Source organism: Pristiophorus japonicus, chromosome 2, assembly GCF_044704955.1.
Source record: "Pristiophorus japonicus isolate sPriJap1 chromosome 2, sPriJap1.hap1, whole genome shotgun sequence".
Taxonomy (NCBI): domain Eukaryota; kingdom Metazoa; phylum Chordata; class Chondrichthyes; family Pristiophoridae; genus Pristiophorus; species Pristiophorus japonicus.
Genome location: NC_091978.1, coordinates 85284772 through 85301492, shown reverse-complemented (window position 1 = coordinate 85301492; position 16721 = coordinate 85284772). Strand labels below are relative to the sequence as shown.

The following is a 16721-nucleotide window of genomic DNA, read 5'->3' as shown; positions in this document are numbered from 1 at the left end:
AAAGTCCAAATACACCACATCCACTGGTTCTCCCTTGTCCACTACTAGTTACATCCTCACAAAAATTCTCGAAGATTTGTCAGGCATGATTTCCCTTTCATAAATCCATGCTGACTTGGACCGATCCTGTCACTGCTTTCCAAATGTGCTGCTATTACATCTTTAATAATTGATTCTAACATTTTCTCCACTACTGATGTCAGGCTAACCGGTCCATAATTCCCTGTTTTCTCTCCCTTTTTTTAAAAAAGTGGTGTTACATTAGCTACCCTCCAATCCATAGGAATTGGTCCAGAGTCTACAAAATGTTGGAAAATTACCACCAATGCATCCACCAATTCTAGGGCCACTTCCTTAAGTACTCTGGGATGCAGACTATCAGGCCCTGGGGATTTATCGGCCTTCAATCCCATTAAATTTCCCTAACACAATTTGCTGACTAATAAGGATTTCCTTTAGTTCCTCCTTCTCGCTAGACCCTTGGTCCCCTAGTATTTCCCGAAGGTTATTTGTGTCTTCCTTTGTGAAGACAGAATCAAAGTATTTGTTCAATTGGTCTGCCCTTTCTTTGTTCACCATTATAAATTCACCTGATTCTGACTGCAAGGGACCTATGTTTGTCTTCACTAATCTTTTTCTTTCCACATATCTATCGAAGCTTTTGCAGTCAGTTTTTATGTTCCCTGCAAGCTTACACTCATGCTCTCTTTTTTTCCCCCTCCTAATTAAACCCTTTGTCCTCTGCTGAATTCTAAATTTCTCCCAGTTCTCGGGTTTGCTGCTTTTTCTGACCAATTTATATGCCTCTTCCTTGGATTTATCCCTAATTTCCCTTGTTAGCCACGGTTGAGCCACTTTCCCCATTTTATTTTTACGCCCAACAGGGATGTACAATTGTTGACGTTCATCTGTGATCTTTAAATGTCTGGAATTGCCTATCCACCGTCAACCTTTTAAGTATCATTCGCCAGTCTGTCCTAGTCAATTCGTGTCTCATACCATTGAAGTTACCTTTCCTTAAGTTCAGGACCCTAGTCTCTGAATTAACTGTCACTCTCCATCTTAATGAAGAATTCTACCATATTATGGTCACTCTTCCCCAAGGGGCCTCACACAACAAGATTGCTAATTAATCCTCTCTCATTACACAACACCCAGTCTAGGATGGCTGTCCAGTTGGTTCCTCGACATATTGATCTAGAAAACCATCCCTTATACGCTCTAATCCCTTTATCATTTTAAAAAACTTCAATGTGATCACTGCTCTACTTTCTAAACTCATTTGAGACAACTTCAAATTACATTCCTATTTTATATTGATGCTGCAAGCTTTTGGAAAGTAATTAAACAATTAAAGAATACTATATTTAATCTAGTTGCTCATTATCAGTGACATGTCTGCAAATAGAAACATAGAAACATAGAAAATAGGTGCAGGAGCAGGCCATTCAGCCCTTCTAGCCTGCACCGCCATTCAATGAGTTCATGGCTGAACATGAAACTTCAGTACCCCCTTCCTGCTTTCACGCCATACCCCTTGATCCCCCGAGTAGTAAGGACTTCATCTAACTCCCTTTTGAATATATTTAGTGAATTGGCCTCAACTACTTTCTGTGGTAGAGAATTCCACAGGTTCACCACTCTGGGTGAAGAAGTTTCTCCTTATCTCAGTCCTAAATGGCTTACCCCTTATCCTTAGACTGTGACCCCTGGTTCTGGACTTCCCCAACATTGGGAACATTCTTCCTGCATCCAACCTGTCCAAACCCGTCAGAATTTTAAACGTTTCTATGAGGTCCCCTTTCACTCTTCTGAACTCCAGTGAATACAAGCCCAGTTGATCCAGTCTTTCTTGATAGGTCAGTCCCACCATCCCGGGAATCAGTCTGGTGAATCTTCGCTGCACTCCCTCAATAGCAAGAATGTCCTTCCTCAAGTTAGGAGACCAAAACTGTACACAATACTCCAGGTGTGGCCTCACCAAGGCCCTGTACAACTGTAGCAACACCTCCCTGCCCCTGTACTCAAATCCCCTCGCTATGAAGGCCAACATGCCATTTGCTTTCTTAACCGCCTGCTGTACCTGCATGCCAACCTTCAATGACTGATGTACCATGACACCCAGGTCTCGTTGCACCTTCCCTTTTCCTAATCTGTTACCATTCAGATAATAGTCTCTCTCTGTTTTTACCACCAAAGTGGATAACCTCACATTTATCCACATTATACTTCATCTGCCACGCATTTGCCCACTCACCTAACCTATCCAAGTCACTCTGCAGCCTCATAGCATCCTCCTCGCAGCTCACACTGCCACCCAACTTAGTGTCATCTGCAAATTTGGAGATACTACATTTAATCCCCTCGTCTAAATCATTAATGTACAATGTAAACAACTGGGGCCCCAGCACAGAACCCTGCGGTACCCCACTAGTCACTGCCTGCCATTCTGAAAAGTACCCATTTACTCCTACTCTTTGCTTCCTGTCTGACAACCAGTTCTCAATCCACGTCAGCACACTACCCCCAATCCCATGTGCTTTAACTTTGCACATTAATCTCCTGTGTGGGACCTTGTCGAAAGCCTTTTGAATGTCCAAATATACCACATCAACTGGTACTCCTTTGTCCACTTTATTGGAAACATCCTCAAAAAAATTCCAGAAGATTTGTCAAGCATGATCTCCCTTTCACAAATCCATGCTGACTTGGACCTATCATGTCACCATTTTCCAAATGTGCTGCTATGACATCCTTAATAATTGATTCCATCATTTTACCCACTACTGAGATCAGGCTGACCGGTCTATAATTCCCTGCTTTCTCTCTCCCTCCTTTTTTTAAAAAGTGGGGTTACATTGGCTACCCTCCACTCGATAGGAACTGATCCAGAGTCAATGGAATGTTGGAAAATGACTGTCAATGCATCCGCTATTTCCAAGGCCACCTCCTTAAGTACTCTGGAATGCAGTCCATCAGGCCCTGGGGATTTATTGGCCTTCAATCCCATCAATTTCCCCAACACAATTTCCCGACTAATAAAGATTTCCCTCAGTTCCTCCTCCTTACTAGACCCTCTGACCACTTTTATATCCGGAAGGTTGTTTGTGTCCTCCTTAGTGAATACTGAACCAAAGTACTTGTTCAATTGGTCTGCCATTTCTTTGTTCCCAGTGATGACTTCCCCTGATTCTGACTGCAGGGGACCTACGTTTGTCTTTACTAACCTTTTTCTCTTTACATATCTATAGAAACTTTTGCAATCCGCCTTAATGTTCCCTGCAAGCTTCTTCTCGTACTCCATTTTCCCTGCCCTAATCAAACCCTTTGTCCTCCTCTGCTGAGTTCTAAATTTCTCCCAGTCCCCAGGTTCGCTGCTATTTCTGGCCAATTTGTATGCCATTTCCTTGGCTTTAATACTATCCCTGATTTCCCTAGATAGCCACGGTTGAGCCACCTTCTCTTTTTTTTATTTTTACGCCAGACAGGAATGTACAATTGTTGTAATTCATCCATGAATGTCTGCCATTGCCCATCCACAGTCAACCCCTTAAGTATCATTAGCCAATTCATGCCTCATACCTTCAAAGTTACCCTTCTTTAAGTTCTGGACCATGGTCTCTGAATTAACTGTTTCATTCTCCATCCTAATGCAGAATTCCACCATATTATGGTCACTCTTCCCCAAGGGGCCTTGCACAATGAGATTGCTAATTAATCCTCTCTCATTACACAACACCCAGTCTAAGATGGCCTCCCCCCTAGTTGGTTCCTCGACATATTGGTCTAGAAAACCATCATTATGCACTCCAGGAAATCCTCCTCCACCGTATTGCTTCCAGTTTGGCTGGCCCAATCGATGTGCATATTAAAGTCACCCATTATAACTGCTGCACCTTTATTGCATGCACTCCTAATTTCCTGTTTGATGCCCTCCCCAACATCACTACTACTGTTTTGAGGTCTGTACACAACTCCCACTAACGATTTTTGCCCTTTAGTGTTCTGCAGCTCTACCCATATAGATTCCACATCATCCAAGCTAATGTCTTTCCTAACTATTGCATTAATCTCCTCTTTAACCAGCAATGCTACCCCACCTCCTTTTCCTATTATTCTATCCTTCCTGAATGTTGAATACCCCTGGATGTTGAGTTCCCAGCCCTGATCATCCTGGAGCCACGTCTCTGTAATCCCAATCACATCATATTTGTTAACATCTATTTGCACAGTTAATTCATCCACCTTATTGCGGATACTCCTTGCATTAAGACACAAAGCCTACAGGCTTGCTGTTTTAACACCCTTTGTCCTTTTAGAATTTTGCTGTACAGTGGCCCTTTTTGGTCTTTGCCTTGGGTTTTTCTGCCCTCCACTTTTCCTCATCTCCTTTCTGTCTTTTGCTTTTGTCTCCCTCTGTCTCCCTGCGTAGGTTCCCATCCCCCTGCCATATTAGTTTAACTCCTCCCCAACAGCACTAGCAAACACTCCCCCTAGGACATTGGTTCCGGTCCTGCCCAGGTGCAGACCGTCCGGTTTGTACTGGTCCCACCTCCCCCAGAACCGGTTCCAATGCCCCAAGAATTTGAATCCCTCCCTGCTGCACCACTGCTCAAGCCATGTATTCATCTGTGCTATCCTGCGATTCCTACTCTGACGAGCACGTGGCACTGGTAGCAATCCTGAGATATTGGTATATTTAGAATAGAACTTGTTTGAAAGTTTTAAGTGCTGATCAGTATTGTGTATTAATACATGGCAAGATGGCATATCCATAGAAAGCAAGTTGCACATTGCTTGTGTTTGAATTGATTGATGTGGAACAAGACGAGAGTTCTGAGCATGGGTCTTGAGCCATCCCACAGGAAGCAAATCTTCAACGGGAAGGGGACAGGATGCTATAAATGGTGTCTGAAATGAGTCATATTGTAGATTATCTGGATTATTTAAATCTACATTGGTTGTGGATGGCCTTGGAGCAAACTTTGTCCTTTTATTTTCCTTTCCTTGTCCAAATTTAGTACTATCCAAATCTGAAAATTAAAGTACCTTTCTAGATAATTTTGCTTTTTATGTTAATTTAGTTGAATCTGTTCGGTGTAGTTTTAACAAGGACCATTTGTGTATATAAAAAAAAAAAATCAATTCCCGACTGGTCTGCATCCAGATCTCTGAAGAGCCATATCATTGTGCCTAAAAACATGATTGCTGTTGCTCATTGCTACTACTTTCCTTGGAAAAGTGGGTAGAGGGAGAAGAGTGCAGTTCTTAAAAGAAAGAACTTGCATTTATATAGCTCATTTCAGGATATCTCTAAGTGCTTTACAGCCATTAAAAGTACCTTTTTGAAGTCACTAATAATAATGTAGGGAAACATGGCTGCTAATTTGCACACAGCAAGGCCCCACAAACAACAATGAGATATTCTGTTTTTGTGATCGTGGCAGAAGGATAAATATTGGCCAGGACACGGCGAACTCCCATGCTCTTTGAATAGTGCCATGGGATCTTGCGTGCACTAAAGAGGGCAGACGGAAGATCGATTTAACGTCCAGACTGCATCTCCAACAGTGCAGAACTCTCGAATGCACTGCAGTGTCCAATTGATGTGCTCAATTCTGTGGAGTGGGCCTTTAACCCACAACCTGCTGGTTTGGGCCAGAGTGGTGGTACTTGAGCCTCGGCTGACACAAGCACCCTAACATTGGCTTCAATTGGAGTCTAGATTTTTTTACTGTAAAATACATGCACGAGTTGTATGAAATCTGAATCAATGTTTCTTTTTCAGATTTTCTATTTTGTACATACATTGTTTTGTATATACTGTATATGATGACTTCGGTGGGCAATGACCGATCTCGGGGAACTCGGGACAAGACACAAACTCAAACACATGCACAGATACAGAAACCAGTACAGGTAAGTAGTTGAATACTTATAAGAGCATACTTTTAAAGAGCTGCCAATGCAAATCTAGTCTGGGAGGCAAATGGTCTTCAGATTAGCAAGTATTGTACTGTGATAACACACGAATATTTGTCTCTATTTTTTTTATTTTAAAAAAAAAACCTTCCAGTAGAAGGGGAGGTAGGTGGGAATATTGGCTATTTTGTTGGTCCTCTTGTAATGAGCGCAAATATGATAAGTCAGTCTAGAATGATTCATGTAAGTTAATTCACTAAGTTGTCTTGAGGTTCCTTTCAAAATAAGCATGTTCAGAATCTTTGTCTTCATGAGATTTTCGGCTTGTGAAACAAATGCACATTTTTCCCCCTTAAAGAAATTGGCTTGCTGGAGCCTTTGTAATATGTGCTTGAATGAAGCTTAAATGATTCATTGCTTATTCTGAAGTCAATAATCATCTTTTAGACACAAACCTCTAAGCAAGTTCAATGAGTTTTAGCTGGGCTTGTGCCACCTTTGCTATTGGTTTGTCATTTGGCACTAGAAATGTTCTATTTGTTTAATAGCTATCCTTAAATTTGCTCCATGTTAAATGCACAGAGAAATTGCAACATGGAAATGGGTCATCCAGCCCAACTCGTCTATGGTGGTTATCCTCCACAGGCAGTAATCTTAATCGCATGTGCCTGTCCTGTTCCAGATAGATTGAAGATGTCTCTTCCAAATACTGTTTTCACTGACTGTGGATTTAGAAGCAGCTGAATGATTGGGCTCTTAATGGTACATGTATAGATAACTTCAACATTTTTTTTTGCATAGATCTTCTCGCTTTCTTCCCTTCTCTCTCTTTCCCCCCCCCCCCCCCCCCCCCCCCCCCAAATCACTGCATAAGAGCTCATGGGGTTGTGGGTAATATATTAGCATGGATAGAGGATTGGTTAACTAACAGAAAACAGAGCATCTGGATAAATTGATCATTTTCAGGTTGGCAAACTAACTACTGGAGTGCCACAAGGATCAGTGCTGGGGCCTCAACTACTTACAATCTATATTAATGACTTGGATGAAGGAACCGAGTGAAATGTAGCCACATTTGCTGATACAAAGATAGGTGAGAAAGCAAGTGGTAAGGAGGGCACGTAGAATCTACAATGGGATATAGATAAGTGAAGTGAGAGGGCAAAAAAATTGGCAGATGGAAGTATAATGAGAAAATGTGAGGTTATCTGCTTTGGTAGGAAGAATAAAAAAGCAAGTTATTATTTAAATGGAGAGACTGCAAAATGCTGTGGTGCAGAGAGATCTGGAGTTCTTGTACATGAAACACACTTAGTATCAGGTCCAGCAAGTAATTAAGTAAGTAGGCAAATGGAATGTTGGCCTTTATTGCAAGGGGGATGGAGTATAAAAGTAGGGTAGTCTTGCTGCAACTGTACAGGGCATTGGTGAGACCACACCTGGAGTATTGCATACAGTTTTGGTGGTCTCCTTATTTAAGGAGGGATATACTTGCATTGGAGACCATCCAGAGAAGGTTCACTAGGTTGATTCCTGAGATGAAAGGGTTGTCATATGAAGAAAGATTGGACCTATAATCATTGGTGTTTTTAGAAGAATGAGGTGATCTTATTGAAACATATATAAGATTCTGAGGGGGCTTGACAGGGTAGATGCAGAGGATGTTCCCTTCGTGGGGGAATCTAGAACTAGGGGGCATTGTTTCAGAATAAGGGGTCGCCCATTTAAAACAGAGGATAAATTTCTTCTGAGCATCGTGAGTCTTTGGAATTCGCTGTCCCAGAGAGCTGAGTAGACTGGGTCATTTTTAAGATACAGATTTTTGAACGATAGTTTAGGGTTTTGGGGAGTGGACAGGAAAGTGGAGTTGAGGCCAAGATCAGATCAGCCATTATCTTATTGACTGGCGGAGCAGGTTTGAGGGGCCAAATGGCCTTCTCCTATTATGTTCTTGTGGTGGTCTTTCAATTTGACATTTACTTCAAATTTACCTTGCCTTTTACCTTAAACTGTGTTGCTACATGTTTAATTGGGTGAGGTAATTTATTGGAGTTCAATATGCTGGGTAACTAAGCTTGTTTAATTAACTGCTCCATATCACACTTGTCCTTTCTGCAATTGTTGATTTATAAATCTCTGACCTGGTTGGTGTTATCAACACATAACTTGTACTTAATTGTAACCCTTATTTTTACAATTAAATGAAACTTTACTACCGTCCATTCTTTTTCCTCAAATAAATTTTCCCATAAAACTCCTAATTTCCTTTCCTGTAGTCTTTCTCCCACCATAACATTGTTGCACTTGACTTGTTTAATGGAGCAAAGTGCTGCATTACAGGGAGACCTGGGGGTCCTTTTGCATGAAACACGGTTAGTATGCAGGTACAGCAAGTAATCAGGAAGGCAAATAGAATGTTGGCCTTTATTGCAAGGGGGATAGAGTATAAAAGCAGAGAAGTCCTGTTACAACTACAGGGTATTGGTGAGGCCACACTTGGAGTACTGCCTACAGTTTTGCTCTCTGTATTTAAGGAAGGATATACTTGCATTGGAGGCTGTTCAGAGAAGGTTCACTAGGTTGATTCCGGAGATGAGGGAGTTGACTTCTGAAGATGGGTTGGGTAGGTTGAGCTAATGCACATTGGAGTTCAGAAGAAATGAGAGGTGATCTTATCGAAACACATGATAATGATGGGTCTTGACAAGGTGGATGCAGAGGGGATATTTCCACTCGTGGGGGAAACTAAAACTAGGTGACAGTCTCAGAATAAGGGGCTGCCCATTTAAAATTGAGATGAGGAGGAATTTCTTTGCTCAGAGGGCTGTAAATCTGTGGAATTCTCTATCCGAGAGCTGTGGAGGGTGGGTCATTGAATATATTTAAGGCGGAGAGGGACAGATTTTTGAGCGATAAGGAAATAAAGGATTATGGGGAGCAGGCAGGGAAGTGGAGCTGAGTCAATGATCAGATCAGCCATGATAAATGATTTGAGGGGCCAGGTGGCCTACTCCTGTTCCTATTTCTTAGGTTATGTTAAGCTTGTTCCTTTCTATCTATATTTGCTCTTGTCCCTCTCCCATTCCCCTCTGGTACATTTTGCCTCTTTAAAAACCTTTTGGAATGCATTTATTTATATAGATGCTGAATTTTGGCGCAAGAATAAATTGTACCAAAACCTTTTTAATAGTCTTGGTTAACTTGGCGGTGTCCAGCTCCTATGCAAATTGTAAAGCAGAAATTAAACAGAACACTGCACTACTCGTTTCTAGAGGGATAGAATTGAAAAGTAGAGGTTATGTTAAACTTGTATAGAACCTTGGTTAGACCACAATTGGATTACTGAACTGTTGTGGTCTCCATATTATAAAAAAATAGGATATAGAGGCACTGGAGAAGGTGCAAAGAAGATTTATGAGAATGATGCCAGAACTGAGGTTGTACCTATTGGGGAACGATTGAACAGGCTGGGGATTCTTTTCTCTTGAAGGGTGACCTGATGGAGGTCTTCAAGATTGAGAAGGTTTGATGGGGTAAATAGAGATGTTTCCACTTGCCGGCAAGACCAGAACTAGGGCCATAAATATAAAATAGTCACTAATAAATTCAACATGACATTCAGGAGAAACCTCTTTTTTTTTTAAAAAAAATTCATGTCCAATCGTTATCCAATCGTTACAATTCTTTGTCAAACGCCAGAGGTCACCCTGCACCAGTCAAGGATCACTCTGCGCCAATGCTCTTAGCCAAAAGGCCTAGAGCCACTGCACCGTTCCTGGAAGTACTGCAATACCAGGTTCGTGCCATGGAGGTGGATGGGTCAGGTCCCCCACACACCTCCGTGGAGGTGGATGGGTCACCAATCCCACCCTGTGGAACTCGCTACCACAAGGAGTAGCTGAGGTGACTAGCATAGATGTGTTTAAGGGGAAGCTGGATAAACATGAGGGATATGTTGATTGGGTTAGAGGAAGGGTGGGAGAAGGCTTGTGTGGAGCATAAGCACTGTTGGAGCATGGACTTGTTGAGCCGAACGGTTGTTGCTATGCTGTAAATACTATGTAAATGTAAGAAGCATTGAGCATTATAGTGTTGATCTATTGTATTATCTCAAACTTAGTTTTGTATTTAATGTGAAGAAATTAAAAGATGGGGGTCTCCATCCTCCCTGCCTTTCATCATGAACACACGTGTAACCATTTATTTTAAGCAAAAAGATTGATTTGAATTTGTCCCTATTGCACTTACCAGTGAGAGCCAACCTAAAGTGCTGGTTCATGATTCTTCATAATCAAATGTCATTCCTGCCAAAGCTGTCAGTACTTTGAAAGCTCAGGAAAAGTTTGAGCTGATGGGCCATTGAATTTTGCATGTGATGGGAGCATTATAGGAACTCTTCAGTAAAGCAACATAATTTTTTCAGATTTTTACCCCAAACTGGCTAATTTCAGTAAGATTTACTGTAGAGAAAATCAAATGTCAGTGCTCCATTGTAAATGGAAGATTAATTTTTGACCTATACATGCATGATTTGTAAGTACATTTACAAGGCAAGGCCCTCTAGATAAACTCGCCTGCCATATTCACAGCTGTGCTCTCCTACTCCTATGACCATTTCTGACCATTTGCTTGTATCCCTCATCTGCATACATCATCATAGGCAGTCCCTTGGAATCGAGGAAGACTTGCTTCCACTCTTAAAATGAGTCCTTAGGTGGCTGATCAGTCCAATGTAAGAACCACAGTCCCTGTCACAGGTGGGACAAGTTTGCCATACGCTCTTTCCGCTGCCTGCGCTGGATTTCTGCATGCTCTCGGCGATGAGACTCTGCTCAGCACCCTCTCCTTAGTGCAATCTTTGGCCAGGGACTCCCAGGTGTCAGTGGGGATGTTGCAATTTTTGAGGGAGGCTTTGAGGATGTCCCTGTAATGTTTCCTCTGCCCACCATTGGCTCATTTGCTGTGAAGGAGTTCTGAGTAGAGCACTTGCTTTGGGAGTCTTGTGCCTGGCATGCGAACGATGTGGCCTGCCCAGCTGAGCTGATCAAGTGTAGTCAGTGCTTCAATGCTGGGGATGTTGGCCTGGTCGAGGACGCTAATGTTTGTACGCCTGTCCTCCCGGGGGATTTGTAGGATCTTGTGGAGACATCGTTGGTGGTATTTCTCCAGCGACTTGAGGAGTCTACTGTACATGGTCCATGTCTCTGAGCCATACAGGAGGGCGGGTATTACTACAGCCCTGTAGACCATGAGCTTGGTGGCAGTTTTGAGGGCCTGATCGTCAAACACTTTTCTTCAGGCGACCAAAGGCTGCACTGGCACACAGGAGGCGGTGTTGAATCTCATTAATGTCTGCTCTTGTTGATGAGAGGCTCCAGAGGTATGGGAAATGGTCCACCTTGTACAGGGCTCCGCCATGGATCTTGATGACTGGGGGCCAGTGCTGTGTGGCGAGGACAGGCTAGTGGAGGACCTTGTTGTCTTATGGATGTTTAGCATAAAGCCCATGCTTTTGTACTCCTCAGTAAGTTCATCACCATCCTCCACCTGCTCCACGACGACATGCAGGCTGTGATCCTTGCCCAGCGGATCCACTACAGACCCAATCCATGTCCAGACCGGGGTCAAACAGGGCTGTGTCATTGCCCCAGCCCTCTTCTCCATCTTCCTCGCTGCCATGCTCCATCTCACAGACAATAAGCTCCCCGCTGGAGTGGAACTAAACTACAGAACCAATGGGAACCTGTTCAACCCTCGCTGTCTCCAGGCCAGGTCCAAGACTACCCCCAACCTCTGTCGTCGTGCTACAGTATGCGGACGACGCCTGCGTCTGTGCACATACAAAGGCTGAACTCCAGGACATAGTTGATGTATTTACCTGCATACACCTACCTACTAATTACAATTCTTCCCCCTTATCTTGCTTCTAACTGCACTTTCAAACTCCCAATTGCCTAACTTTTGGTCCTTTTATTTGCCGCAATATTTCTACAGCAAATGATTTTTGTTCGGCTACTCCTCACTTGCACCATTGCCCTTGTCTGCAGCAAAACCTTTTATTCTCCTGCATTTTGGTCATGCCCCCTGATATCACTATCATTTGGGACTCCACAACCCTTGGGCTTGATTAATGAATCTGGTATCTGGTGCACAACTCGTTTCGCCATTCATCAGATCTGACTTGATTAATTGGCCTGTCACTCATGCCAAAATGCCCATTCCTCCAGGATCATCCTGGAAAGCAAAGGTAACCTTGGTTTTATTTATCTGCCACCAACCATCTCCTGATTTCCCCCCCCCCCCCCCCCCCCGGCCATCACAGCATCCATCAATGAAGAATTCATTGGCTTCTTTGTTACCATTATTTAGATCAGCTATTCAGCCAACTCTGCTTCTGCCTCACCTTCCTCTTAACCCACTAAGCCAAAGCTTTGTCCTGCTCCATCTCTCGGCTCTTGTTTCTCCATCTCTTCGTGCTTATCTCCAAGCTTATCTTGTCAGAGACCCACTTCCTGTTCCCTTGACTCCATTCTCTGGAAAGTGCTGACAACTGATCTTTCTTCCTGAACTCCCTACTAACTGACGTAAATGGGTTTCCCTTGGGAACTGTCTGCCTTCCTTCCTTCCAAATTGACCATCGTAAAACACTCCGCTCTCCTTTCTTCCCCCCCCCCCCCCCAAAAAAAAATCCTATCCTCAACAATATTCTCCATAAACAGCACAGCCGTCTGAAGGTCCCGCGCAGCCCACTCACCAGCTTTGAAATGGAAAAACAGCAATGTGTGGAAATTTAAATGGCCCGAGCAGCCAGTTTGAGGGTCAATCCACCCAAAAAATAAGGGAGACATTGATTCTCAACTCTTCTGTTACAAACTCTACCATTTCCAACCTCGCCTCTTCCAACTCCTTGAACGTGTTGTCTCCCAAATTCATGCCTCTTTCCTGCAGCTCCCTGTGACTATCTTCCATGGCTTTAACAAGTCACAAATTACATTCTGTAACTCTTGCTGTGGTGCATTCACTCTGCAGCCTTTGACAAAGTTGCCCATGACATCCTCCATAAACTCCTCCTTGTCTCAGTTGTCCAGCTTAGTGGGACTGCCCTTGCTTGGTTCTAGTCTTAGCAGATTGTAGCCAATGCACCTCTAGCAATGGCTTCTCTCCCAACCTCCATAGAGTTAACTATAGGTCCCCTATGTATCTATCCTTGGCTCCTCTAATCTATGCTGTTGCTTGTCAACCTTATCCAGTATACGCATGGATTCAATCTTTGATTTACATAACATAAGAATTAGGAACAGGAGTAGGCCATCTTGCCCCTCGAGCCTGCTCTGCCATTCAACAAGATCATGGCTGATCTGGCCGTGGACTCGGCTCCGCTTACACGCCCGCTTCCCATAACCCTTAATTCCCTTATTGGTTAAAAATCTATCTATCTGTGACTTGAATACATTCAGTGAGCTAGCCTCAACTGCTTCCTTGGGCAGAGAATTCCACAGATTCACAACCCTCTGGGAGAAGAAATTCCTTCTCGACTCGGTTTTAAATTGGCTCCCCTGTATTTTGAGGCTGTGCCCCCTAGTTCGAGTCTCCCCGACCAGTGGAAACAACCTCTCTGCCTCTATCTTGTCGATCCCTTTCATTATTTTAAATGTTTCTATAAAAACACCCCTCATCCTTCTGAACTCTGAGTAAAGACCCAGTCTACTCAATCTATCAGGTAACCCACTCATCTCCGGAATCAGCCTAGTGAATCGTCTCTGTACCCCTTCCAAAGCTAGTATATCCTTCCTTAAGTAAGGTGACCAAAACTGCATGCAGTACTCCAGGTGCGGCCTCACCAATACCCTGTACAGTTGCAGAAGGAGCTCCCTGCTTTTGTACTCCATCCCTCTCGCAATGAAGGCCAACATGCCATTCGCCTTCCTGATTACCTGCTGCACCTGCAAACTAACTTTTGGAGTTTCATGCACAAGGACCCCCAGGTCCCTCTGCACCGCAGCATGTTGTTGTAATTTCTCCCCATTCAAATAATATTCCCTTTTTCTGTTTGTTTTTTTTTTTCCCCCCAAGGTGGATGACCTCACACTTTCCAACATTGTATTCCATCTGCCAAACCTTAGCCCATTCGCTTAACCTATCTAAATCTCTTTGCAGCGCCTCTGTGTCCTCTACACAACCTGCTTTCCCACTAATCTTTGTGTCATCTGCAAATGTTGTTACACTACACTCTGTCCCCTCTTCCAGGTCATCTATGTATATTGTAAACCGTTGTGGTCCCAGCACCGATCCCTGTGGCACACCACTCACCACCAATTTCCAACCCGAAAAGGACCCATTTATCCCGACTCTCTGCTTTCTGTTAGCAAGTCAATTCTCTATCCATGCTAATACATTTCCACTGACCTTTATCCTTACCTTTATCTTCTGCAGTAACCTTTTCTTTGGCACCTTATCGAATGCCTTTTGAAAATCTAAATACACCACATCCATCGGTACACCTCTATCCACCATGCTCGTTATATCCTCAAAGAATTCCAGTAAATTAGTTAAACATGATTTCCCCTTCATGAATCCATGCTGAGAAGCATTTAATTGCACTATTCCTATCTAGATGTCCTGCTATTCCTTAATAGTTTCAAGCATTTTCCCCACTACAGATGTTAAACTAACCGGCCTATAGTTACCTGCCTTTTGTCTGCCCCCTTTTTTTTTTAAACAGTGGCGTTATATGAGCTGCTTTCCAATCCGCTGGTACCTCCTTAAAGTCCAGAGAATTTTGGTAGATTATAACGAATGCATCTGCTATAACTTCCGCCATTTCTTTTAATGCCCTAGGATGCATTTCATCAGGACCAGGGGACTTGTCTACGTTGAGTCCCATTAGCCTGTCCAGCACTAACCCCCCTAGTGATAGTGATTGTCTCCAGGTCCTCCCTTCCCACATTCCCGTGATCAGCAATTTCTGGCATGGTTTTTGTGTCTTCCACTGTGAAGACCGAAGCAAAATAATTGTTTAAGGTCTCAGCCATTTCCACATTTCCCATTATTAAATCCCCCTTCTCATCATCTAAGGGATCAACATTTACTTGAGTCACACTTTTCCGTTTTATATATCTCAAAGCTTTTACTATCCGTTTTTATGTTTTGCGTAAGTTTACCTTCGTAATCTATCTTTCCTTTCTTTATTGCTTTCTTAGTCATTCTTTGCTCTCGTTTAAAATTTTCCCAATCTTCTATTTTCCCACTAACCTTGGCCACCTTCCATTGTTTTTGATTCTATTCCCCCAATCTGTGGAGTGATTGTCAGAAGCATTAGATTGACTTGCATACCTTGCTTTACTGCTCTTTTACCATCTCTGCCAATCTGTTGCTAAATTCATTGGTTATCTGACATTGAGAATAGTGAGCCAAAATATCATCTAGGTTAGTCAGCAAAAATGAGGCCATCCTCTTCAGCTACTGCTGGAACCTACATGCTTTTGGTCTTCACTCCCATCAACTCCTTGGCTGTCACCTCAAGCCGAGTATAACACTGTTACTTGACACCAACCACCTTCTCATCTCGCTGTCCCCTCCCCAAAACCCTTTGCTGTGATTTAATCATCTTGAAGCTTCTTCCAGCTGACCTCTACAAATTTGCTGACCATGCCTTTTTGATTTCTCCTTCCAGCACCGCTGCGCCTTCAAAGAATTTCAGCAAATTTGTCAAACATGAGTTCCCCTTCATAAATCCATGCTGACTCTGCCTGACTGAATTATGCTTTTCCAAATGTCCTGCTACTGCTTCTTTAATAATGGACTCCAACATTTTCCCAACCACAGATGTTAGGTTAACTGGTCTAATGGGCCCAAGTTTCGGGCCGGCGCAGCCCTGACCTGGACGCTTGTTTTTCGTGCCACAAAATGCGCCTAAAAAAAACTTAGATTCTCTGGCTCCCTGCAGGTCGTTTGCAGCTGGGCGCGGCGCAGCACGAGCTGTAGGGGGTGGAGCTAGGTCCCTGCGCTGAAAACAGTGCCGGGACCTCTGCATTTGCGCGCTACATTGGGCAATAGCTCCAGGCGCCCAAAACTGTGTAGGAGGGGCCCGAAGCACGCAGCCCTTGGCCCTGGCCGAATGGCCTCACTGGGGCTGCGCGCATAAGGCTTCCTCCCGACTCGACTCCCGCTCTCCCTCGAACCCAACCCCCCCCCCCCCCCCCCCCCCAAACCCGCGCTCCCGACCGGCCGACACCGACCCCCACTCCCGGACCCAACGCCACCTACCTGTAAATCTGGTGCTGGGGACGGGCCCTGCCCGAAGTCTTGGGCCCGGGCCCGGACTTTTCAGCCTCCTCCCCTCCTCCTCCTCCTTCTCCCCCCCCACTCCCCTCCTTCTTCTCCTTCCTCCTCCCCTTCCTTCTCCTTCCTTCCTCCTCCCCTTCCTTCTCCTTCCTTCCTCCTCCCCTTCCTTCTCCTTCCTTTCCCCCCCCCCTCCTCCTTCTCCTTCCTTTCCCCCCCCCTCCTTCTCCTTCCTTCCCCCCCTCCTTCTCCTTCCTTTCCCCCCCCTCCTTCTCCTTCCTTTCCCCCCCTCCTTCTCCTTCCTTCCCCCCTCCTTCTCCTTCCTTCCCCCCCCTCCTTCTCCTTCCTTCCCCCCTCCTTCTCCTTCCTTCCCCCCCTCCTTCTCCTTCCTTCCCCCCCCCCTCCTTCTCCTTCCTTCCCCCCCCTCCTTCTCCTTCCTTCCCCCCCTCCTTCTCCTTCCTTCCCCCCCCCTCCTTCTCCTTCCTTTCCCCCCCCCTCCCTGCCTTTCCCTCCCCCCC

The 16721-nt window shown here is 44.4% G+C and overlaps 1 protein-coding gene across 10 annotated transcripts in view; it reads left to right on the top strand.

The window, feature by feature from the left end:
* ubap2a (ubiquitin associated protein 2a) overlaps nucleotides 1-16721 on the top strand; it is a 134093-nt gene that overhangs the window by 12350 nt on the left and 105022 nt on the right. For all 10 annotated transcript variants that reach the window (XM_070868169.1, XM_070868178.1, XM_070868137.1 and 7 more), the window contains exon 2: nucleotides 5789-5919. In XM_070868169.1, coding sequence (XP_070724270.1) covers nucleotides 5830-5919 — 90 coding nt within the window. In that variant the 5' untranslated portion in view covers nucleotides 5789-5829. The remainder of the gene's footprint in view (nucleotides 1-5788; nucleotides 5920-16721) is intronic.